We start from the raw sequence: 26,955 nt of genomic DNA, 5'->3' as shown, positions 1-26,955 counted from the left end.
AGGGCTTTACCTGAACATCAGGAAGACCAAAATCATGATTACCACCAATGAGAAGGTCCACATAAAGATCAATAATGAAGAAATAGAAGTGTTTGACAGCTTCGTTTTCCTTGGGTCCCTCGTTGATTACAGTGGCGGTTCAACAGCAGAGGTCAAGCATCAATAGCACTGGGAAATGCAGCCATAGTGAGCATGGACCAAATATGGAAATGCAAGGACATCAGTCACTATCAAAGACTGATTGTGTTCCCAATTGCACTGGGGAATGCAGCCATGGTGAGCATGGACCAAATATGGAAATGCAAGGACATTAGTCACTATCAAAGACTGATTGTGTTCCCAGTTGTGATATATGGCTGTGAGACATGGACACTCACAAAAACAGATAGAAGAAAAATCAACATCTTTGAGCTGTGGTGCTGGCAAAGACTTCTATGAATCCCATTGACAGCTAGAATCACCAAAAAAGATGTTCTTGATCATATAAACCTAGAGTTGTCCCTGGAAGGCAAGATTACAGACAGAAACTGACCTAATTTGGACATGTGATGAGGGTGCATTTATTAGAAAAGGAGGTGCTACTCGAAATGGTCAATGGTTAAAGGAAGCAGGGGAGACCAAAGACTCATTGGCTGGATACCATTAAGAATGACATGGAAATGAATATCAAGCAATTGGAAAAAAGATATGGAAAACCAGAGAATCATGGTGAGGACTGGCCTAAAGAATATCCAAGGGTTGGACATAACTGAATGCATAGTAGTATTGGTATTTTGCCTAGTATTTTTGTGAATCTTGGGAAGCTGTCAGGGGTATTGCCATATAGGGTTTTGAATGCTATGCAGCATAATTTGAAATTGATTCTTTTTTCCATTGGGAGCCAGTATAGCTGTTTGAGGAGTAGTATGACATGATTTATAGAATATGAATTTTGCTGCAGTATTTTATATTAGTTGTTGTTTTCATAGATTTCACTGAGATTCCTGAAAAAAGTGCATTACAGTAGTCTAGTAAGGATAGAATGATTGATTGTACTAATATCCTAAAGTGTTGTTTGAAGAAGAGTGCTCTGACTTTTCTCAGGTTATGAATTGTGGCAAATGATTTCCTGACTGAGTTGTATACATATGTTTCAAAGTTCAATAAGTTGTCTAATTGAACTCCCAGAACCTTAGATGATTTTTCAGTGTTGCTAGATTAATGATTGATTGGGATTAGGTGTATATGTTGTCCGAGCCATAGTATTTTGGTTTTAGCACTCTGTATCCATGCTGAATGTTTTAATTAATTAATTATTTCTTTAATTTCAAAACTTGTACCCCACCTAAAAAAATTAAGTGGCTTACAATTTAAACGTACACAAATAAACCCATCACAATGAAGTCTGCTCAGATTGCAATAAACAATTGTTGCCTAAAAAAATGCCTCTAAAAACACGTTTTCATCACTTCCTTAAATTGTGAAAAAGATGTACAAAAATGAACATAGCTTGGAAGCTTGTTCCAAAGTATCGGTCCAGCTATAGAGAATGCGCATGCAGATGTTTCAGCACAGTGAATTTGTTCAAATCTGGTACAGACACACATTTGTTCATGTTCAGACGTCAAACTTCGCTGCAGTTTGTACAGTTGCACTATTTACTTTAAATGCCAGATAGAAGCACTGATAAATCAAGGTTTAAAACCTTGTACTGTGTCCAGTATTGCACTGGAAGCCAATGTAATCGCTTCAACATTGGTGTTACATGAATATATCTATTACCTCCAAAGGGAATAGTTTTCTTGTTTGAAATGCTCCTTTAGGTTGTAGAAAGGTCACTGCATGGACATGATCTCCCCTGATCTGTCATCCTTCCAGGAATACTATGAGTCTTCCCCTGGGTCAGAGCCACAGCACAAGCATGGGAGTCCAGATGAGTCCTTTGGCTTCGCAGGTGATGGAGACTACAGAGACCAAGATTACCGGTCAGATGATTGCGAAGACAGGGCCAGTAACATAATCATGCTGAGACTGCTGCCTCCTAATGCCACAGAGAATGAGGTGGGCCGCTTTCTTGTGCTTTCTGTAGAGGGAAGCCAGTGAGTAGTTCTTTTGTTGAGATAAACATGGGGGAAGCCACTGCTTGCCCTGGGATTGATAGCATGGAATATTGCTAATTTTTGAGTTTCTGCCAGGTACTTGTGATCTGGTTTGGCCACTGTTGGAAATAGGATACTAGGCTAGATGGACCATTGATCTGACCCAGTATGGCTATTCTTATGTTCTTATGTAAGTAAACATGGAAAAAAGCAACTTCTTATTCTTGTGGTTTGTAGCATGGAATCCTGCCTTTTTGGATTCTACCAGATACTTGTGACCTGAATTGGCCACTGTTGACGCAGGATACCGAGCTAGATGGACCATTGGTCTGACCTAGTATGGCTAGTCTTATGTTCTTATCTTAAAAGAGGTACCTATTATACAAGTGTAGGAACTGACTCAAAAAGCATTCTTCTTTCCTAGTCACAATATACTGTGATGTCCAGCCCTTCTGAGAATCTTCTTCCTTTTGTGTATATTTAGGGACAGTCAATCAAATCTAGCAAAATAAAGCCGTGTGGAAATAGTCTTAATGCAAGTTTCCAAGTTTAATTTAAAATTTGATAAAACGCTTATAAACATTTCTAAGTGATTTACAATTAAAAGAATCAGGGTAAAAACCACTTAAATCATACCAGACCAAAACAAGACAGTCACTAACAGGAACAAAAAGGAAGGAGGGTAGAACTACAAATGTAACAGAAAAGTAACATTAAATAGGTAAACACGTAGGGGAGGGTTGAATGGTAGCCCAAAAAAGGCTGGATATAACTGTGGAAATATTAATTATTTTTATGGATCTAATATTTTGTTTCTAACTTCAGCTCTCGAATGCGTCATTAAAAAAATGCTATTTTTTGCAAAGGATACCCTGTCTAGCTTTTACTGACAGGCTATCAAGCATGCAGTTTCTGTTTAAGATAAGATGGTGGCTGAAAGTCCATTGTAGTTTTGAAAATGTTGGTACTAACCTATTCCCTCGTCAACAGATCCGTGCAGAACTGGAGGATCAGGGGTTTGAGGATTGGGAAGTTCGGCTGATGCGAAATAAATATTCAGGTGAGCACTAGTAGCAGTTCTTTCATTTCTTCCTTTCTCTCTCTTCCACTCATCCAAAGAACCACTAAGTGTATTTATGGGTAAAACCTGAATGCGGATCTGACAGAGCAGCACTGAGGGCTGCGGTAGTGCATTGAGCTGGTATGGCCTCGTTCTGGCTCCTACGCACTAGCTGGAAACTTTGGGAGGAAGGAAGGAAATGTATCTATGAGTTTATTACAATTGTAGAGGTTAGATATGAGGTCACTGAGAGCCTTGGGATAGAATAGCCTTCCTAGGAGAGTACTGTATTTATAAAATTTGTATACCATTTTAGTGCTCAGTCTCTTTAAACACATGCAAAGAAATAGAAGATTTGCAATGGTAGTTGTAACGCATGCAAAAAATTGTCCCACATTTATATCAAGGCAAAAATTAAATTCCAACACACATGACATCTCATGTTTTGGTATCTGTCCTTTTTCAGTTTTCAAAGGTGTGTCACAAATGATAACATATGTACACACTGCATCTGGTTGGTCCAGACTGAAACTGCTCATACTGCAAGGACCAATGTGGTGTCATTGGTGATGCACTTTTAAATAGTCTATTCTGAGAGGAGCCTGAAAGCAACTTAAGACCTGGCAGGAAAAATATAATGGAAATTAATTTTGTTTTTAATGGGATTAGGGTTACTATTGCTAATTAACTGGTACAAAGGCTCTCCAGGTCACAGAGGCCATGCTTGGTAGGGTCCTGATGATAGAGACCTTGCATAGGGTGCTAGGGATCCCCATAGTAAAATGCTGCTGTTTTAACATCTTCATGGAATGTACTGTTTATTTCTTATGGCCCAGAAAGATTCTTAAACATTCATAGCATAAGTGGCCTCATTTCCAAGAGAGGTTTGGGTGAGGGGTGTGGAGCTGATTGGGTGCAGTCTGAGAGCCCCAGAGGGCAGAGGCTGTGGTTTGTACTTCTAGAGATAGAAGAGCTTCTAGGAGTGAAGGGTCATGATTTTATTGAAAAGATGAGGAAGGTAAGTTGTCAGTAGAAGATGGTCCAAGAACCATCTGAGGAAGCTCAGCCATGGGTTGGGTTTTGTCTCCTAAAGCAGCGTGTGTAAATCTCTACATTGGCCCTGGGCTGCGATCAGAGGTGGAGCGTGTGCTGCTGAGGAAGAGTACCAATGGATGGAGGAGGGGAAGCATGTCCTGTTTTCCAAGGGAATCCCAGACCAGAAACTTTCCAGGTAGACTGACCAAGCCCTTAAATATGTGATGGGGAACCTTAGATAGTGAAAGGGTTCTTTTCTCCTGACTCCATAGCCAAATTTATTTTCTCCCCTTGGATGCCTTTCCCTTAATGGGAAGAAGTAAAGTGAACTACAAGTCTCATGAAATTACATGGCACTGTGGTAACCAGGGGAACAACTCAGCATTAATATGCCACATTACTTGCATTGTGTCTTTTGTGGCTGTCCTCTGTAAGAAGCCCCTTTTTTAATTAATAAGGAAAAGAGCTAAAACCAGGAAATCACTGTGAAGCAACTAGAACAGGGGTGTCCAATGTCGGTACTCGAGGGCCGCAATCCAGTCGGGTTTTCAGGATTTCCCCAATGAATATGCATGAGATCTATTTGCATGCACTGCTTTCAATGCATATTCATTGGGGAAATCCTGAAAACCCGACTGGATTGCGGCCCTCGAGGAACGACATTGGACACCCCTGAACTAGAAGCTTGGGTGTGGAGCTTTTTTCCAACCAGTCTGTTCAGGCTAAGGAAGTTTTATAAGAAGTGTGCCATTTCATCTTTGGCCAGCAGGTGACACCTCATTTCACAAATAAGAGAAGTTTATTTTTATGACACAGTAGTCTCCTTCTCCTCTTGGACTTCCAGTTAAGTTTAAACCAGCCTTTATTGGGCTATAACAGTAGAATCCTCTCCCAGCTAACTTAGGGTCCTGTGTTTTAAATATTCTGTAGATACAGAGTGAAAGGAAACGTTGGGTACATCTGACACTTAGCTAAGGAATTGCAACAAAGTCCCTTGACTAGGAGTTAACCACATTTTTTCCTAGAACTCTTCAATTGTGAGCTCGGAGTCTGGCCATTAGTTGTCACTGTTGTGTGGTGACCAGGGCTTTCTCTCCCTCCAGTGCTTATGAAAGCTGTGTTGTTTGCAATCAGACTAGGGAGTAGAATCAAACCCAGAGCCTTCCACATGGCAGTGTGCAGCAGTGCTGTTGAGCCACCAGGATGCCTAGCCCATAAGTTTTTGTTAGGGGTTTGGGTGGTGTGTTTGGGTTTTTTCTCTGTAGGAAAGGAGTTTTCCCTCTTCTAGTGAAATCTGAGTTTGGGCTTTCTGAAAGGTAGGAGGTGTTTCCCTCTGTTCCCATGCCGCCTCCTCCTCTGGCACAGCACAGGGCCCGTCATGTGACAAGGCTGTTCACTAACACACTGCGTCTGTATCTGAATGCTGTCTCCAGGTCAGAGCCGGGGCTTCGCCTTCGTCGAGTTTAATCACTTGCAGGACGCTACACGATGGATGGAAGCCAATCAGGTTGCTCTTCTGCACTTGAAACCCACAAGTACCTCTCTGTTAACGACCAATCAACAGTAACTGGTTCACATATCTGCAGTTCCCTGTGCCCCACCAGCATCCAAACATGCACGCTACCTTACCTAGGAGCCTCCCTTTTTTTTTTTTTTCCTCTTATTCACTATGTAGCACAAGTTTTGTTTCTGGGCACAGTAAGTGTAATTTCTTAATTGCTCATGCCTAAAAAGTATAGAAAATGTCTGTGATTTCCCATGAAACTTTGCTTTTGTGACCAGGATGGTCAAGTTTTGTAATTTACCTATTTAAAATTTGAAAACGCCAAATTTTCATCTTTTCATTCTTATAAAGTCATAAAAAGCAACATACGAATCACAATTAACATGTATTTCTATTTAAGTTATACAAAGATAATAATAATAGCTTTATTTATATCCCGTCATACCTTTTCAGTTGACCACAGAAGTTTTAGAAGTGAGTAATTTTTGAGATTTGTGATTATATTGTAAGTCACTTTCATGGATCAGCCCCCAGCTGTAGTCTCCCTTCATGTTCTAATCTTATTGTCCTCAGTAGCAAGGTTTGGAGCCCTGTATATCCTGGCGGAAGGCTTATCTTGCTCCTCTGAGTATGCTCCCATGTTCTCCTTTAATGTCTCAAGATGAGTATCAAGGGTATGGACTTTGAGAGACATCATACAGCCCAAATCTTCACCAAATTCTCAACCAACTCCATGTAGCTTTTGGCATTGTGGTTGCCTAGGAAGCCCCAAACACTGCAACAAATCAGTTCCAGGCCACTTTCTCCTTCCTGGTTTAGCTTCTCGAGAGATTCCTTTCACTCTAGGATCTTCATCTGTGGTCTGATGAAGACACCAGTTTAACCTTTGCCTTAGACAGATTAGGGAAGGTGTCTTGAAGGTATTTAAAGGCTGCTAACTCCTTATCTAGAGCTCTGACAAACTGTTTAGGCCCAATTTGATGTATAGTGGTGGCATCAGCACCTTTCTGGGGGTCCACCAGTTCCCATTTGACAACGTTTCTCTCCAAAGAGAACTCGGTCTGCTGTGGCCAGTCCTACCTTTGGTAGTGTGCCTTTCTGTCCCGGCTGTCCCAAAGGCAGAGATAGCGGGGAAATTTGGTAAAACCACATTAGAAATGCCACCATTTTGAAGTGTGCAATGACCTCAGCCATACTCAAGGCACTGGTAAGGTCTTGATGCTGTCTTAATCTTCTTTGAGGTGCACTGAGTGAGCCAGTGGAAAAGACAGATACTTGTTCCCATTATGGAGCAGCATGGCTTTGATGCTCCTGGATGAACTGTCAATGAAGAAACACCACTGTTCCAGGTTACAGGGGTTATTGCCTCAAACAGATTGGTCACGTAGCAGAAGCAGAGCTCATCTTCATGGGTGAAGAAGGTGGAAAAAGCTTGGTGATGCTTCCTCTTGTCTGTGACTTGCACACGTAATCCAACAAGTTCCGCAGCCTGAGCCTAGATGTCAAAAGCTCGACATTGGACTTGGTGAGACCAAGATCTCTGAGGTCCTTTTGGTTTGGATAGCATGGGTTTCTCTTATCAGCTGCACCACTGATATTGTAAACTGGATCTACATTGTCTCCCTCATTCTCTGACTTGCTGCTTTCTTCTGAAGACAGCTCCTGGGGAAGTGGAAATGGGAAGCTTGGGGAAAGGTGGCACCAGGGTGATGGATTAAAAAATTTCAAGAAATTTGATTGCAGACTCATGCTTGCCAGTTTCATATTTCTGGAAGGGTCTACCATACAGAAGAAGCAGTTGCTTGAGTGGTCAGCGGGTTCCTGCCAATTTCTTGGAATAGCAAACTTCATGGCTCTCTTTTCACCTGGGTACGTTCTGTAGAAAACCAAAATGAAATAGCGCTAATGAAAACATGTATTTTGCAGTGTAATAGGTGAGAGATTCTAAACAGATGGGTTATTTCCCTATAGCCGTGTACTGCTGCAGAAGAATCCACTCTGGATTTTTCACTCTGCCTCTGCACTTCATTGGGTTCGCTAGCTCCACCTACAGTTCTTTTCTTCACTATGTGTCTATAGGAGCCTGTGTTCTGCTGTCCCCATTTTATTATTTTTAATTTGATGTAATTTTGTCTCTTTTCCGGGTAATTTGGCGCTTGAAGTGATTTTGAAACTCTGCCTGCTTGAGAATTCACATTCTTTTGTTTATAGCTGACAGACCGATCCCACTGGCTGCCTGCTAGCCAGCCTACATTGTTTTCTCTGGAGCTCGGGGCCATCCCTGATGTGGTCTCGCCTACTGTTAAGCAGAGGTCAAGCGCAGGCTATTAGGTGCCCTTAGGAGGCTCGGCAGTGTCTCATAGGGTGCCAGTTACATCTTTGCCCCTCTGCCCATTCCAATGCGCATCCATTGGTCAACAGGGGTGGAGGTGTAGTCAGACATAGGAGTCTGACTGGAAGCCCAAAGATCAGCTTTACAGAAGAATTCCCAGCATTATGGCAGCATTTCTCATTCAGCTACTTTGAGAGAGCTGAATCAGTGAGTACACAGGCTGACAGCCTGTGAGAGGAACCGGAGGTTTGAAAAGTGGGGTTTTGACTGTTTCTTGATGTTCTCTCCCCTCTTGAAAAATCCTAAAATTGCAGTTTTTAGAGTTTGGGAAGTGTGAAAAATATTGCCATATTGGTGTGAATTGTTTGACGGCGGCCATCTTGAATTTTTTCTACAGCTCTCTGCTTCTTCTAAACTACAAATTTCACCTGTAAACTTGCTGTGGTAGATTCCTTGGGCTCACATCATGTGAATTCTTGCCAGGATTACACAAATTTATTGCATTTGGAGCGTTTTTGCATCACGTGTTGCGTGGCAAAACTGGAGGGGTTCAGCAGCGTCCAGCTTAGCCTTTCCTCTGCTGAAGCAGGTGACCAAATGCTCAACTAGCCTGGTGGGGTGGCCTTAGTTGCTTTCGGGGCTCAGCATGGTTGGTAAATCGGTTCACTGGACTAAAGGCCCTGCGCAGCCTAAAACCACAAATTTAAGTCACCTTAGGGTGTTTCTACGCCCCAGGAGCTGGACTCGTTTTCTGCATTTATGAAATTTTTGTGGTTTGTATCTCAGGACCAGTGCTTTCCCCCTGTACTGTCCCAATTTGTCTCAGTGGTGTTGCTCCTTTGGATACGTCTTTGACTCGGCCTGCTTCTGTTCTTGCGTTTCCTGACCCTGATTTGGGGGGGATCCTGAGGCGGATGACTCGCTTGCTGACCCCTTCTTTGCAGGTGCAGCGCTTCCTGGGTTGGGAAATCAGGGACAATGTACTGGATCTGTGGATCCCTTTGGGGTTTGGAGCTTCGGGATAATCCCACTGTCCTGCACTTATTTAAGTCTGTGGCTTTACTGGACCTTTGCAGGACCTTTGATAATTCAGCAGGCTTCTTCCTCCTGGCTTTGTGGTGCATGCTTGCAGTTTTCTACCTTTCCCTGGCATTCTGATGCTTTAAAAATTGCTAGAGCTATGTCACACTTGTATCCCCTGGCCACAGGAATGTCAGCAGTTTTTGGGTCAGTCCAGGGTGGATTTTTTGGTGGCACAGGTGACTAAATGCACCTCTCTCCCCAGTGAGGAGGTGTATTGCAAGAGAATATGCGGGACCAATGTGTGGATGTGGTCCTTGGGAAACTCTTTGACATAGCTGCTTTAGGCATTAAAGCTGCTTTGATGTCTTTTGTCACACACGCCTGTCTCTTGACTGCGCACACTGGAGAGTAAAGCGGTGGTTTCACCTCCTCAACTTCTTTTGGCTGATGCATTGTATGAGCTTATGCGAGTTTTGGCAAAAGTGTCAGCATTCTCCATCTCTGACCGCAGAATGCTTTGGATCAGACAGTGTGCTGGTGATTCCTTTTCCAAGGCTACTTTGGCTAGACTGCTTTTTAAGGGGCAGTTTTGTTTGGCAAAAGTCTGGCCGACCTTATGGATTCTATGATGGATCATCACCCTAAGACTCTGTCTGATAGCAGACTCAGACCCTCCTGGGGTTTTGGTTGATCTAATCTTCGTGGCTCACAGCGATCCTGACCATATACAAGTGCCACGTTGCAGAGATTTTCACAGGGCTCACGATGTCGTGTACTGGCTACAGGCAGTCTTCCACCTCCTATTCTGCACTCTCTGCCAAAGAGGCACAATGACGCCAGGCCGAGGGATTCCCGTCTTCAGATAGGGCGCTGAATCTCAGCATTTCTTTCTGCCTAGATGCACGTTACGTCTGGCCAATGGGTCTTGGATATTATTCGGTCGGGCTGCAAAGTGGAATTTGCCCAGCCTCTGCCAAATTGGTTCATGGACTCTCTTTCAGATCACCCAGACACAGTGCGCAAGGTTCAAGCCACTGTTCAGCGCTTGCTGGATATTCAAGCTCTAGAGCTGATGCTGCCCAAACTCTCGGGCTCAGGCAGATACTCTATATACTTTTTCATGCCAAGAGAGGCTCAGAAGATTGGAAGCCTATTCTGGATCTTCAGCATGTGGCCCAGGAGAGTTTCTTGCTCTCTGGATCTGACCAGCATTACTGCTTCTCAGCTCTGCCTTTTGGGCTGGTGGCAGTGCCATGGACCTTCACCAAGGTGATGGTGATCATGGTGGCTTACCTGCAAAAGATGGGTCTCCAGGTACATCCTTCCTTAGACAGCTGGCTAATCAGAGCTCCCTCATTGGCTGAAGAATGGCGCATAGTGGAGCGGGTGCTCCAGGTGCTGGAACACCTGGGCTGGATTGTCAACTTTAGGAAGAACCATCTGACACACACGCAGTCGCTGGAATACCTGGAATTTCTCTTCGACACAGCTGCAGGCCGCTTCTTATCTACCAGAAGCCTGCAGGCAGAAACTGTGCCCAGTTTTCTTCCCTTCTAGAGCATGAGATTGTCTTCAAGTTCTGGGATCGATAGTTGCCATGTTGAAGGTGGTTCCTTGGGTGAGGGTGCACATTCGTCCTCTTCAGTATGTTTTGCTCTCTCACGGGGCTCCATATAGGGATGCCTTGCAGATCTGTCTACCTTGGACTTTGGCAGCCTGAGCAAGCATGGACTGGTGGCTTCTCTCACAATTGCTCCGCGGGGGTGTACTGCTACATATTGCCTCCTGGATCGTGATGATGACAGATGACAGCTTTTGGGGCTGGTGAGCCCATTGCAATCATTCTCCTGTTCGGGGGAGTTGGACACTCTCTCAGTGAAAATGGAAAATCTGCTAGTTGGGGCTTAGAGCCATTTGGCTAGCTCTGATGAGATTGCAGAAGACTCTGGAGAACCAAGCAGTTAGGATCTTCTCTGACAATGCGATGGCAGTAGCCTACATCCATCTCCAGGGAGGACCAAGAGCACTCCTTTGGCTCAAAAAGCCCACCTTCTTTTCCTTTAGGCGGAATGTCGCCTCCTAGAGCTGATGGCAGTGCATATGGAGGGAGTAGACAATATTCAAGCAGACTATCTTCAGCAGCTAGATTCTGGATCTGGGTGAGTGGTCCCTGTCCATGGAGGCATTCAGATCAATAGTGCGGCACTGAGGTCAGGCCTGCTTTGACCTCATGGTCATGGCAAGACATAAGAAAGCGGATCACTTCTTTAGTCGAAGATCCAAGCCTGGAAGCGAGGGGCTTGACACTCTGGTGCAGCCGTGACATCAGAAGATTCTCCTGCATGTCTGTTTTCCTTGGCTGATGTTCGGCTGGGTCATTCAATGGATCATGGCCCATCTGTGCCACTTCATTCTTGTGGCTCTAGATGGGCCTTGCAGGCCATGGTCTGCAGATCTGATATGTCTATGTAGGAGTTGTGGCCTTCGGCTTAGCGCCTATCCAGACCCTCCTCCTGCTGAGTCTAGTGTCCTTGGAGGATCCGGGTAACTTTGCTCTTACAGCATGGCTCTTGAGTGCGCAGCCTTAGAGCACAAAAGATTTTCTGCTATGGTTGTTGATTCTCTTCTAAAGTCTAAGAAGTCTATGGTTTCGGCTTATGCTAAGGCGTGGAAGGCCTTCTAACATTGGTGCGCACAGGACCAGGTGGACCCTTATTTAGCTCTGATCTCACCTTCAGGCTGGTTTGGATAATGACCTCACTGTGGCCTTCTCTTCAGGTCCAGGTGGCCAGGCTCTCTTATTCTAGATCCTGGGAACATTGATCCTCTTTGGCGCTGCATTCTGATATCGCTAGATTTTTGAAGGGAACTCTTCATGTCAGACCGCCGGTTAAGCTACTTTTCCCTTCCTGGGGCCTTAAACTGGTGCTGTCTAGCCTTGCTGTCTGCACCTTCAAGATGCTTCCCTCTTGGACTTGACACTCAAGTCCGTTTTTCTGGTTGCCATTACTTCAGCATGACATATGTCACACCTACAGGCTGTCTTGCAGAGAATCATTCCTCCAGATTTCAGAAACCAAGGTTTCCCTTCGGATGGTTCCTTCTTTCCTGCCAAAGGTGGTTTCAGCTTTCCATGTTAATCAGGAAGTGTGTTTGACTGTCTTTCAGCTTGCTGGTTCCAGGATGCATGGTTGACTGCTGAAGTAACTAGATGTGTGCAGAGTTCTTCTGCGTTATCTGGAGGTCATTAAAGAGTTTAATCTCTCTAACCATTTGTTTGTGCTGACTCAGTTAAGTGGGGTGCTCCCGCTTCCAAGGCCACGATTTTCAGATGGATCCATAGAGCCATTTTGTCAGCCTACACTCTTTCTGGGAAACAGTCTCCTGTTTCTGTCAAGGTGCATTCTTCCATGAGTGTGGCTTCTTTGTGGGTCACAGCTTGAGCTGCCTCCTCGTAGGAAATTTGCAGTGCAGCAATGTGGTCTTCTTTTCACACGATTGCCAAGTTTTACAGACGTGGATGTGGCGACAGGACTCTGTCTTTGGGTCCTTGATCTTCAGGGTCGCCGCAGCAACCTCACCCTAGCTCTTTGGGGACTGCTTTTGTATGTCTCATCTGTCTAGAATGTCTCACCTATTACACTGGTAAAAGAGATTATGTACTTACCTGGTAAGTTATTTTCCAGTAGATAGGTGAGACATTCTAGACCCCCGCCCAGTCCTTACTGTGCCTATCTATTGTTATAGTCTGTGTATGCTTCTCCAAGGAGATTCTTGGATACCCGTCAACCCTTGGGGGTTGGGAAGACTTATACCCTCTTCTACGAAACTGCGCTAGCAGTTTCTAGCGCAGAGAGCCGTGCTGAATGACCCGCACTGCTCCCAACGCTTATAGGAACTCTATGAGCGTCGGGAGCACCACAGGCCATTCAGTGTGGCTCCCCGCGCCAGAAACTGCTAGCGCAGTTTTGTAGAAGAGGGGGTTAGTATATATGTTTCAGTTTATATGGGAGCAGTTTCTGAGCTCCTTTGCATCTTGTGTTGGCGGTTAACATTACTGTTGAGTTACTTATTGAGCAGAACCATTGGTTTATGCCTGTTACAGGTGCCTCTACTTCATGTGTATTGGGTGGCTCTCAATGCTTGAGTACTAACTGTAGGTGGAGCTAGAGAACCCAATGAAGTACAGCAGAGGCAGAGTGAAAAATCCAGAGTGGATTCCTTCAGCAGCACGCAGCTATAGGGAAATAACCCATCTATCTAGAATATCTCACCTGTCTGCTGGGAAAGAGCTTACCAGGATAAGTACATAATCTTTTTCACCTATGAGATTCTCTTCTCACAACAAATTTCATATATGATATAACTTGTATTTTCAAATAACATTGAAAATTTTTAAATTAAAATATTTTTAAAAATTAAACAATCTAAGAAAATTTATAGCAGAAAATTCCACTATCCTAGTGAGAAACAAAATTGTCTTACCTTCCAGAGTTTACTCAGCTTGGGATCAATCTGGAATGTTCTGCAAAAAAGATAAATTTCAAAATATTGATGTCCTGGTCACAAAAGCAAAGTTTGAGAGGAATGATAGCAATTTTATATACTTTTGTGGCATAGGCAATTAAGAAATGACACTTATTACCCAGCAACAAAAAAAAATTGTTACTTAGTGAATTTATCCATAGAACTGGAGGGATGATTCACCACTGGCCTTTCAAGCTCATTCCCAGGACTCGCCACTCCCATTCCCTCCTTTTTTTTTTTTCCACTGGCTTTGATGTTACCTGTACTGTATAATGCTCAGCTGAACCAGGCAGAGTCTCTACAGTATCAGTATAGAGAAAGTGACAAGTCATGACCTAGCAATCCCTAGATAGGTTGGCATACCTGCCAGATTTCTCTCTCCACATGCTGGCTGTGATGCATACCTTATTGTCTCCCTCCTGCACGTGTCCTGGGATTATAGCCATTAATCACTAGTCTTAAGATCAGTTATTTTAAAAGCTGGACAGCCAATTTGCACACTAGTGATCATTCCTAGTTAGAATCCAGAATACTTTTGTAATGGAAAACTTGTTTTTCTCATTCTATCAAAAAAGCACGGAGGGGACAGCAAGGGCTTGTGCTAAATCTGCACTTCTTTCCTTTGCTGATCCCTCACTCTCTTCCTCCTATTTAGGCTTCCTGGTCCCTTCGCCAAATTGTCATGTGAACCAGCCCAACTCAAGCAGTCTCTTATGAACCAGGTCTTAGAAACTTGAAGATGTTTACAAGTGGACCACATTTTGCTTTTGTTTGTAATGAATTGTTAGCCATACTCCCCAAAATTTCTGTTTGCTATTAAGAGTTGTCACTTCTTTGTGGGAAGAATGTATTTATGTGCACAAAACTGGACAGATTGAAAAGTTCTGAAGATGTTGTTCAGTGCTGTGGGTGGTCTTCCCTTTGCTTGGAAGTCTGATTGTTTAGATGCGGGAAATGAAGGATTTTGAAAGTGTTACAGATCAAAGAATAGGCAGATTTTGTTTACAATGGATTGGACAAGTTCATGTGTAGTTACTATGTGGCTCTGTTTTGTGTTGTACTGCAGGGACAAAATGAGCTCTGGGTTACTCCACATAAGGGAAAAAAATGCAAGAGCTATGGCCTCCTTTGATTAACCACCTGTAGCAAGGCCTGAAATCCTCATTCACAGTAATAAACCTAACACTACTAGATGCAGTGTGGCCTTGTGACTAGGCCTGGGAGCCTGGAGTTTCTGTTTCCATCTTTGCCATTGATCTTTTGGGTCATTTGAGGCAATTTGTTGTGTGTCCCCTATTTTTTCTCATATTTAATAATTTTATGGTTCCTTCCATTAGTGCAATCATTGTGTCATGCTCTTCAAACTATGGTAGATCTGGGTACAGGGTAGTTGCATGTTTGGTTCTGAAATGCATGATTGTAAAGCAAATTGGGTTCTAGTGGAAATCTAGATTCTCTTTGTAGCACAAACATAGAAAGAGGGAAAAAAGCATGCCTGTTGGGTGCAGTCCTTTCCCTTCCATAGAAATGGAGAAAATGACAGCAGATAAAGATCATATGACCTATCCACTCTGCCTATCCATACCATCTAATGACCCTTCCTCTCCTTTAGAGTCCTTTCCCTTCTGCCTAAAAATTCATCATTTGCTTGTATTATGGAAAATTCTTATGCTTCCTTTAAGATTGTTTAATAACCTGGAGTGGACTCAAAAGTATTATATTGATCTACTGCTTATCTCCTTCCTGCTTAAATTAAAAAAGGTACCCCATTTATTTTTTAGGACCTTGACTTGCCGGATAAGTAATCTGGTATTGTTTTCATGAGGGAATTTAAAACCACAGAATTAAGGGATAGATGTAGCACTGGTTTGGAGATTTGCTGTGGGCTTTTCCATTGATTTAGAGCCTTCATATTGGTTTGAGATTGGTTAGAAGTATAGGTCACCTGAGAGTGTTCCTCTTTAATAATCATTTTCCAGTTGGAACTGAAATTTTCTCATTTGTAGTATCAGGAAGACAGATTATTCAGAGCTTATACATGGTACTCTTGCCTATTATTTGAGCCGTACTCCTTTCTTTTTCTGTGGTTGCCATTATCTTTCTCTCTCTCTTTCTCTCTTCCCACCCCCCACCGTGTTCTGTGTTCTGTCATTTCAGTAGTAGTAGCTGGTATAACTGTTGCCTTCATTGGCTGTCTTTCATGTTGGAGGGTTATGGTCTCCAATGCTTTTCCCATCGGATTAGTCATCTTTGTTGGCTCAGATGGTTGCATCTTGCATTTGGCAGACGGTTGTCTGGTAGACAGTTGGAAAGGTTAGACTGGCAATTAGCCAGATTTCTCCAGTGCAAATCCTTGGTCTTTCACTCAGCAGAAAGGTGGAATGGCTTTCTATGCTCAGACAGTGTGACAGGGGCCTATCTCCAGTATCAGCGTTCTTACTGCTTGTTTTTCTCCCGGCAGCGCACTCTGACTATCTTGGGCCAGAGGATATCCATGCACTTTAGTGATCCCAAGCCAAGGATCAGTGAGGACTGGCTGTGTAACAAGGTGAGCTATTCCTGCTATACCTACTTGCATTTTGCTTTGGCCCCATCCTGCACTTTCTGCATTCTTGCCCCACTCATCCCAGTGCTTCTTATCCATCTCCATTTTATTTCCTTGTATGCCTTACACAGCACTTTCTGGACATGATGGTCTGTTCATGCTTTTGCCAAAGAACATATTAAATAATACAAAAAAAATGTTACACAGTAGGGAAATGACATCAGAAATCCACTTCTCGGCTTTTGATTCTGGCCTAGTGGCAGGGGATGAGATGTTTTACTACTCTAACTGCTGTTTCTCTGGGGACTATAATTTTACCTCCTCATTCTTTGTGGGAAGTCTCTTATTCTCTCTGTTAGTTTTGGAAAGTGTATATTGCTATTCTTTCTATTTTGTATTTCTGTGTCTGTTTCTGTGGTGGTTCACTGCAGGCAGAGTCTGGCTTTTCAGGGTTTTCAGCACATGTCTGTCTTTCTATTTTGTGGTCACTTATTGTGCATTGGGTGAGGGTTTTTACATGATTTGTTGTGACCAAAATGGGGGATTCTGCTAGTATATAATTTGTGTAGGAATCTGTAGCAGTCTGGCTCGTTCTACTTCCCCCATAAAATACCAATTCACCATCTATCTGGGAGTTACTGTGGACAGTATGTTGAAATTCTCTGTACATTGTGCTGCAGCTGTCTATAAAGCAAATAGGATGTTATCCTAGGACAAGCAGTGATCGACACCCCATTTTAAATAATTCCGAACTGTGTCTGCCTTCCTCCTCTCTATTTTATTTTAATCTCGATGTAATGATGTATCCCGTTTCCCCCTTTCCTCTTGTTCTTATGTCAGTCCGTCCTTGTCTGTGAGTTCCCTGTATGTTTTGTTAGAAGTTTTTTGATTTATATATATATTTTTATTGATTTTACTGTAAACCATTTAGATAACCTTGATAGATTGTATATCAAGTGCACAAGAAATTTGAAACAGGCAGCATATTTTCACGTGTGGGTGATGTCAACCACAGAGCCCGGTAGGAACAGTGAAAAGTACACTGGCACTAAGAATACATAAGCTTTTAGACTACCTGCACCACTCATGCGTGAGTGCCTTCCCGCCCGATGAGGACTTGCGGTACCTTAATTCTTTGTTTTCCGCGGAGCAAAGAAGTTGTGTTTTTCTAGTCTGTGTTGCCTTCCCTCAGCGTATTCATTTGTGAAATATATTTTCACAAATATTTACTTCAGTTTTTTGTGTTAAAACTTCATTTCTTTTCTTTACTAAAAAAAAGACTCTTATTTTTTGTTTGCCTTAGTCCTCTTTTGGGGTTTCGAGTTAACAGTTTTCTTTTGTGTATAAAAATTTAGTTTAATTTAGCTGTTCAAATTTTCCCATCCATGTCTAAAACATCGAGCGGGTTCAAAAAGTGCAGTCGGTGTCATCAATATTTCCATCACCGACCCACACAGCTGGTGTATCCAGTGTTTGAGGCCTGAACATCACGTGGACTCCTGCATTTGTTGCTCCACTCTTTGGAAGCATTTGTTGAAGGCCCGTCGGCACTCTTATGGAGAAAAGTCACAACCCTCGGTACCGACAGTGATTGCACCAACATCAGACATTCCTGCCTCTGGAAAGCCTGCTAAGAAGCCAACTACTTCTCAGCCGGCGTCACAGTCCTCTTCAGCATCGAGTCCCTTGATGTAGACCAAGCCTCAACACCAGCATTTTCCTTCATTGCAGGCTGTCTCCTGCTGGTTATGCATCCTCGTCGAGGTCTCCCACCGCCAGACACCCTGCAATACCATTGATACCCGCTCAGTCTCGGGTATCGGTACAGGATATTCATTCCAAGGTCAATGACTTTTTGCACAGAGAGATTGGTGACATGTTGAAACTAATCTCCATGCTAGTGCCTGCACCAACCTCATCGGTACCAGCTCAGCCTGAGTGTAGTTCTCATAGACCACAAGGTACAGCTTCGGAGTCTGCCTCTAAACATCGCTCTGCTTCGCATTGCTGTTTCTCAAGTCAACATCGATGCTCATCTTTGGAGCGTCATTCTGTGTCCAAGAGGCATCGATGCTCTTGTTTCCGGTGCCGGCAATCATCTTCTTTGGAGCATCGATCATCATCAAAGCACCGAAGCCTTTCTTCACATCGAGATTCTACCTCGAGGCACCAAGGGTCTTCATTGGGACACCGAGAAACTGCATTGAAATGTCATTCCTTAGCAAAGCAGCAGATGAATCCAGAGACTAGTGGTCGATGTGAGCTATACCCACTAGTCTCTGGATTCATCTGCTGCTTATAAAGGAAAGAAAATTAACAGGTAAGAACATAATTTTACCTTCCTTAGCAAAGCAGCAGATGAATCCAGAGACTAGTGGGTATAGCTCACATCGACCACTAGTCTCTGGATTCATCTGCTGCTTATAAAGGAAAGAAAATTAACAGGTAAGAACATAATTTTACCACACTCTTTGTCAAGACATCAATGATTCTCATCTAAACGTCAGTGTTTTTAGTCTAAGTATTCCTCTTCGAAGCATTCATTGGCTAAATTGTCACAGTACCGATGATCCCCTTCTTCAGTATCATTGGGTCAGTACCGATATCGTAGGTAATCTGCAAACCTCAACCAAGACTCTGATTTACTTTCAGATCATAGTGACTCAGTGTGGGGACTATTTATCAGCTCCTGAATCTTATGGTATATCTTCAGAACCGTCTCCTAGGAGACGCCACCTAAGAGAAGATCACTTCCTGAAGTTCTGTTTTTCACCAAGTATATCGGGCAGTTGGGTATGGAGTTTCCTGTAAAATTGGAAGCAGATATTGAATAATAATTTTATTCTTATATACCGCCAAAGCCATGAAGTTCGAGGCGGTTTACAACAAGAAGCGCTGGACAATCAGCGAAGAGGTCATAATTCAGTCATCAATACAATCTTACATAATGAAAGAAGTGGAAAGCTATATAGTTCTTAAGGTTACTGGTTGGAATAGCAGAGCTATAAAAATTCTTAGTTTACATATCGATTGAACAAACTCGTTTTGACCAATTTTCTGAAATTGAAGTAGGTTGAAGAGAGCGTGATAACGTTACTCAGCCAATCGTTCCATTTGCCTGCCTAGAAGGCAAGGGTTCTGTCCAGGAATCTTTTGTAGTGGCAGGTCTTTATTGTCAGATAGGTGAATATATGTATTCTTTGTGTGGGCCTAATAGAACTTGCCAGGTTAAATTGGGAAAATAGATAAGTGGGTGCCAGACCAAATATTGATTTATAACACAGACAAGAGAACTTAAACATAATTTGCGCCTCCAGGGGCAACCAATGGAGTTTTTGATAATAGGAGCTTATGTGTTCTCATTTCTTCAGCCCAAAAATCAGTCGAATTGCCAAATTTTGAATGACTGAGTCTTAGAATGGTTTTTTTGAAGGATCCCAAGAAAATGATGTTGCAATAATCGAGCATGCTTAAGATGGAAGATTGAACCAGTAAGCAGAAAGATGCTGCATCAAAATATTTTCTGATGGTTCTGACCCAGGGCTGAATTACTGGAGGCATTGGACTTTGATGAGCCTCCCAAGGAGCTTTTGAAATTGCCTCTTCACAATCTGTTGAAGGAGTCTCTTCTGAAGAATTGGGAGATTCCACTGTCAGTGATTATTGCTCCTTGGAAGCTGGACTCTCTATATAGGATCATTTCTTATTCAGGGTTTGATAAATTGCAACTTCAACATCAGTCTTTGCTGGTAGAATCCACCCTTAAGTCATGTAGTTCCAGAGTCTATGCCACAGCCCCTCCAGGTTGTGAAGATATAACCTTCAACCAAATTTGTCCATGGTTCTATCAGAATCCAACGCTAAACAGAGTATTGAATTACAATTTTTTCATGTCTTTTTATTTCAAACAGTTGCTGGAAAAGGTATTTGAGCAGTACATTCCACCAGCTCATTTTCCTGAGTTCAAGCATATTACTCATGCCCTAATGCAAACCAGAAAGTATATGGCTCGTACTGCTTTTGACGCGTACGAGCTGTCATCCAGAGCTTCAACTAGGGCCATAGCTAAGAGACAGCTGGCATAGTTGTGAGTTTCTGATATGGACATCAATCTTCAAGACTGACTAGCCAACATTCCATGTGTAGGGGAAGAGCTTTTTGGAGAGAAAGTAGAGTCTGCTACACAGAAGCTGACTCAACATGAGCAGAGTTGGAACACTCAAAGAGGCCTCAATCTACCAAGCCTGCTCAGATGTTGTTTTGAATTCCAAAGATGATAGGGGTATATGTCCAATTCTCGCCCTCCGAAATCTCAACAAATATCTTGTCACAGAAAGGTTTTGCATGCTATTTCTAGTGACATTATATATCCCCTTCTAGATCAAAAAGAATGGCTATGCTCTCTAGACCTCAGAGGCTTATAAGCACATTTCCATTCACCCAGACCACAGGAAGTTTTTGATTCTGAATAGCTCATCAACATTATCAATACAAGGTTCTTCCTTTCGGCCTGGCTTCCACTCCAAAAGTTTTCACAAAATGTCTGGTGGTTGTGGCAGCAACAGTTCGAACTTATGGTCTCCAGGTTTTTCCCTATCTAGACAATTGGCTGATCAAAGCCATATCTCCTCAGGCAGTTTACTTGGCAACAAAACTCACCATAGAATTTCTTCAACAGCTGGGGTTTGAAGTCAATTTTCCAAAATCTCAACTACTACCCTCTTAATGTCTCCAATTTATAGGAGCAATAGTAGACACCAATCGGTTTCAAGCTTATCTTCCTCAACAGAGACAAGACAATATAATTCATCTTTGCAATCAAGTTTCCTCTCTGCCAACAGACAAGATGATGCGGCTCATAGGCCACATGACTATCCACTGTCCATGTTATCCCATTAACTCGCCTTCATCTCAGGGTGCCTCAGTGGTCTCTGGCATCTCAGTGGTTTCAAGCCTTTGGCTCTTTATCCAAAAAGATCAATCTCGCTTCACCACTTCAAAAATCTCTGCAGTGGTGGATGAATCCATTCAATCTTTCCAAGGGTCTTCTTTTACAGGTTCTTCCACATCAAAAAATTCTCACAATAGATGCGTCTATGTATGCTTGGGGGGGGGGGGGGGGGGCCCTCACCTGGACAGTCTCAAGATGTAAGGATTTTGGAATTTGCATGAGAAATTACACATCAGCTTGCTGGAATCAAAAGCCATTCGAAATGCTCTCATCACCTTTCAGAATGCTTTGTCCAACCACGTTGTACTAGTCCGAACAAACAGGGCAGTATGGGCTCTCTTTTCCTTTGTCAAGAAGCCCAACGCATTTGGAATTGGGCAATTGCTCCCAACATATTTTTAAAGGCTATATTTGTCCAAGGGAATCAGAATATCTTGGCCGACAAGCTCAGCAGATTCCTCAAGCCTTACGAGTGTCTCTAAACTTCAGAGTACTCTGTCACATTTTCCATTTATATGGAACTCAACAGATAGACCTCTTTGTGTCTTCCCTTAATCACAAATTGCCTCAATTTTGCTCTGCAACATCTTGAGGTAGATGCATTTCTCCTGGATTTATCAAATTCCTTTATGCATTTCCACCAATCCCTCTCATTCTGAAAACTTTGGTCAAATTCAAGAGAGTCGGCCATCGTGATCCTGATAGCTCCTTGGTGGCCCAGACAACCTTGGTTCTCCCTTCTACTTCAGCTGACTGTCAAGGATCCGATTCCACTACAGATATTTCCATTTCTGCTCACATAGTCATAGATCCATGTTACATCCCAATCTATCATCTCTATATTTGACAGCTTGGTACCTTTTGATGTTAACTTCAACAGATTTTCATCTTTCTGATCCTGTTCATGCTATTATTGCTGCATTAAGAAGACCATCTACACAGCAATGCTATCAACAGAAGTGGACACGTTTTACTTCCTGGTGTTCTCTTCATCACCAAGAACCTTCATCCTCTTCACTGCCTTCAATTTTGGATTACCTTCGCCATCTTTCCACTTTTCGGTCAGAGTCCACCTCAGTGCTATTAGTGCTTTTCATAGTCCAATCGACATTAAACCTCTGGCAACTCATCCTCTGGTTTCTAGGTTTATGAAAGAACTTTTTAAAACTCCAAACCTCTGCTAAAACCACTTCCATTTGTATGGGATCTTAATGTTGTTCTTGCCAAGTTATGTTTAAATGATTTTTATTATTCCAGCAGTAAGAAGCAAATACAAACAGTAATACCATTCAGGAAATAACATTTTCAACAATATAATCAGTTCCCCTTCCATCCCCCCCTCCCCAAGAATCCATGGCCGGTCCAACAGCTGAGAGTGGGAATAAAATCTTAAAGATTCAAAAGTCTACTGCGAGCACGCGGTGTGAGGTCCTGCCAGAAGTGCTCCCACACCTGACAAAGACCCGGGCCAAGAGTCAAGTCTCTCATCATGCGTTTCTCCAGTGTTGCGTGCACTATCATTAGGGATCTCCATTGTGCATATGACGGGGGATCACAAGAGAGCCAGTTGGTGAGGATGGCTTTTTTTCCCATCAAAAGAGCTCTGGAGATAAATGCTGACATTCCCCTGGGTTTGGGCGAGGCTATATTATAAAATCCAAATAACGCCCTCGGTTGCGGAAGCCATCGCCTTCCCCAAAGCGATGTGGTATATAGGCCAAGATGTCTCCAAAACTGTTGGATTGCGGGGCAGGCCCAAAACATGTGACTCAAAGATGCATGAGCCTGATTGCATTTTGGGCAAGAATGCGACGCAGTAATCCCCATCCGGGCTGCACGTTCCGGTGGAATGTAAAGTCAAAGAACAATTTTCAATTGCATTTCCCAGTGAGTAATATTGGGTGACACCTTCTGAATGTTCTTCAGGACCCGTTGTAACTGTTGAGCAGTCAACTGGCAATGCAAGTCCTCAGCCCACGCTGTCACTAATATATCCAGATTCGTACTTGGTTGGCAATCCCGGATCCCCACAATATGAAATCGTAGAGGAATCCTCTGTAAGGCTGAAAGGCTGAAGAGTTCCAAAAGCGCCTCCCTGCAGACTTCAGTAAGGGCAGCCATTGGGAGGGACTGAACATAGTGATGGATCTGGTAATAGGCGAAGAGATCATTAGCCTGTAGGTCAAAAGTTCGTTGCAGCTCGGGTTCTTGCTAAGTTAATGAAGCCTCCATTTGAGCTACTAGCATCTACTCATCTCAAGTTCCTCACTTGGAATGTGGTTTTCTTGGTCACTGTTACTTCTGCTCGTCGAGTCAGTGAGCATAAAGCATTAGTGTCTGACCCACCATATACAATATTTCACCATGACAAGGTGGTTCTCCGCACTCATCCTAAATTCCTTTCAGAAGTTGTCACGAAATTTCATCAATCCATTGTTCTTCCAGTCTTCTTTTCAAAGCCTCATTCTCATCCTGGAGAAGCAGCTCTTTGTACATTGAACTGTAAGCGTGCCTTGGCTTACTATCTGCAAAGAACTAAGTCATACAGGACTTCACCTCAACTGTTCATCTCTTTTAATCCCAACAAACTAGGCCAACCTGTCACCAAGAGAACTATTTCCACATGGTTAGCAGCCTGTATATCTTTTTGCTATTATCAGGCTGGGTTGCCCCTCGAGGGACGTGTTACAGCACACAAAGTTGGAGTGATGGCAGCCTCAGTGGCTTTTCTTATGATCCACTTCCATTGATGAAATTTGCAAAACAGCTACTTGGTCCTCAAGTCACACGTTCACATCTCACACTACTGTTTAGAATCTCATTCCAGGTGAGATGGTCGTTTTGGCCAAGCAGTATTACAAAATTTATTTGGCCAACTCTTCTTCCATCCCAATGCAGTAAGCTATGGAGTCCCACATGTGAGAATAAGCTGCCTGCTTGTCCTAGGATAAAGTAGTTACTTATCGTAACAGGTGTTATCCAGAGACAGCATGCAGATATTTTCACCTGCTCTATATTGGCTTCATAGCTTGCTTACGGAACAGAGATACTGTGAGCCCTCAGGTGGGAAAGCACTCACCCTTGCGCGGTACAGACAGTCCAAAACCTTCTGAATTCTAAAGTGCCAGTATACTTTTCACTGTCCATACCGGGCTCTGTGGTTGACATCACCCACATGTGAGAATATCTGCCTGCTGTCTTCAGATAATACCTATTACAGTAAGTAACTGTTTTAAGGATTATTCAAAAGGAATGGAAAACAAAACTGGAAAAATTCTATTTCTGTGGATCCCAAGTGCATCCCAGCTTTGAGTTTTGTGTGTAGTTCTGATCATCCTATCCCAAAAAAGTATCTAGCAGAAGTAGAAAAAGTTCAGAGAAAGGTGGCAAAAATAAAATAGGGGTTGAAACATCTTCCTTATGAAGAGGGACTAAACAGGTTAGGACTTTTTAGCTTAGAAAAGTGTTGACTGAGAAGGAGATATGATGGAAGCTCATAAAATCATGAGCTGAGGTGGTTAAATAGAAAATGACTCTCTATAACGTTCAAACAATAAACATAAAAGAATGTTCTGTGAAACTAATGAGCAGTAGAAGGAAAACTATGTTTTTATTCTTTAGCGTCCCTCCAGACCGGCACAGATGGGTGGGTTTACATTCCTCTACCAGCAGGTGGTGTCTGAGAACACACTGAATTCTATCAGCAGTACAAGTGGGACCCCCAGGCTCTGAAGATGGAATCCCTTCTCAAGAAGAGTTTTGATGTAGCTGCTTTGGCAGCAATTTGGGGTGGTCTTGTGGCCAGGGCATGCTTCAGGTGGTCCGAGCAATTGTTGGATAGGGAGTCCAATGACTTTGTCTCTGGTGGATCAGGACATCGCTAAGATTATGCTCGGCTCTTCTTATCTTTTGGATGCCATGTACGAATTATTGCGGGCTTCGACTAAGTCTAAGGGGTGGCTAGTAGACTTACCTTGTGGCTCTGTGGTTGGTCGGCGGACTCGTCCCCAAGATCTAAACTCTGCAGATTTCCCTTTAAGGGCTCTTTTCTCTTTGGAGAGGATTTTGATAAGCTGGTGCAGAGTTTAGGTGATTCCAAGGTGCATCACTTACCAGAGGACAGGCTTCAGCAGTCTGGTAGAGGAGGATTGGGCCAAGGTCATCTCATGAGTTTTATAGGTATTGCCTGGCAGAATTTCTGCTGTGGGTTCTTCTCCAGGGGTTAGTTTTACCAGCGTATGTAGTCCTTTCAGAGTACACATCGGATGATGACTTCTCTCTCTCCTCATCCTCTTGACCCACACAGTAACCGTGTTCAGTCTTTTCCCTGGTTTAGGAATAAGCCCGTTTAAGGGAGTTTTACCAGGGTGCACAGAAGTCGCATCAGATCAGTGGGTCCTGGAAATAATTTGAGACGGGTATGCTCTCGAGTTCAACTGACCCTTGCCAAATTTTTTTCTCTCCTCTCCTTGTCAGTCATCTTGGAGGAGGCAGGCGTTTCGTCAGACTCTTCAGAAGTTGGTGGAGCTTAAGACAATGGTTCTTGTGCCCCCTCGAGAGATTTGTACTGGGAGGTAATCATAAGAACATAAGAATTGCCGCTGCTGGGTCAGACCAGTGGTCCATCATGCCCATCAGTCCGCTCACGCGGTGGCCCTTAGGTCAAAGACCAGTGCCCTAGCCCTAACTGAGATTAGCCTTACCTGCATACGTTCCAATTCAGCAGGAACTTGTCTGACTTTATCTTGAATCCCTGTAGGGTGTTTTCCCCTATAACAGCCTCTGGAAGAACATTCCGGTTTTCTACCACTCTCTGGATGAAGAAGAACTTCCTTACGTTTGTACGGAATCTATCCCCTTTTAGCTTTAGAGAGTGCCCTCTCGTTCTCCCTACCTTGGAGAGGGTGAACAACCTGTCTTTATCTACCAAGTCTATTCCCTTCATTATCTTGAATGTTTCGATTATGTCCCCTCTCAATCTCCTCTTTTCAAGGGAGAAGAGGCCCAGTTTCTCTAATCTCTTGCTGTACTGCAACTCCTCCAGCCCCTTAACCATTTAGTCGCTCTTCTCTGGACCTTTTCAAGTAGTACTGTTTCCTTCTTCATGTACAGCGACCAGTGCTGGACGCAGTATTCCAGGTGAGGGCATACCATGGCCCGGTACAGCGGCATAATAACCTTCTCCGATCTGTTTGTGATCCCCTTAATCATTCCTAGCATTCTGTTTACCCTTTCACCGCAGCCACACATTGTGCAGACGGCTTCATTGTCTTGTCAACCAGTATTCCAAATCTCTTTCCTGGGGGGTCTCTTCAAGTACTGCACCAGACATCCTGTATTCATGTATAAATTTTTGTTACCGACATGCATCACCTTACACTTATCCACGTTAAACCTCATTTGCCATGTCGTGGCCCATTTCTCGAGCGTGTTTATGTCACGTTGAAGGTCTTCACAATCCTGCATCTTCACTACTGTAAATAACTTCGTATCATCTGCAATTTTAATCACCTCACTCGTCGTACCAATTTCCAGGCCGTTTATAAATATGTTGAAGAGCACAGGTCCAAGCACCGAACCCTGCGGAACTCCACTCGTGACGCTTTTTGCAGTCCGAGTATTGTCCATTTAACCCCAATCTGTTTCTTATCCGCCAGCCAGTTTTTAATCCACCTGAGTATTCACCCTTGATTCCATGGCTCGCAATTTACCCTTGTCTGTCTTCCTGTTTACTCCCTCGAAGAAGTGCAGCAAGTTCGTCAAGCAAGATCTTCCTTTGCTGAAGCTGTGCTGGCTCGTCCTCATCAGATTGTGACCGTCAAGGTGATCAAAGATGCGGTCCTTTATCAGCGCCTCAACCATCTTTCCTGGTACCGAGGTCAGACTCACCGGATTGTAGT

At 43.4% G+C, this 26,955-nt stretch overlaps 1 protein-coding gene across 2 annotated transcripts in view; it reads left to right on the top strand.

Moving 5' to 3' along the window:
- The window catches only part of RBM10 (RNA binding motif protein 10), a 116,705-nt gene that overhangs the window by 7,103 nt on the left and 82,647 nt on the right, over positions 1-26,955 (top strand). The window contains exons 4-7 of one of the 2 annotated variants that reach the window (XM_033953929.1): positions 1,858-2,040; positions 3,069-3,138; positions 5,607-5,680; positions 16,021-16,107. In XM_033953929.1, the coding sequence (XP_033809820.1) occupies positions 1,858-2,040; positions 3,069-3,138; positions 5,607-5,680; positions 16,021-16,107 (414 nt within the window). The remainder of the gene's footprint in view (positions 1-1,857; positions 2,041-3,068; positions 3,139-5,606; positions 5,681-16,020; positions 16,108-26,955) is intronic. The other variant, XM_033953930.1, reaches the window with a different exon arrangement.

Source organism: Geotrypetes seraphini, chromosome 8 (assembly GCF_902459505.1).
Source record: "Geotrypetes seraphini chromosome 8, aGeoSer1.1, whole genome shotgun sequence".
NCBI classification, from domain to species: domain Eukaryota; kingdom Metazoa; phylum Chordata; class Amphibia; order Gymnophiona; family Dermophiidae; genus Geotrypetes; species Geotrypetes seraphini.
Note: the sequence above shows the minus strand (reverse complement) of the source record. Positions and strands in the feature narration are given on the sequence as shown.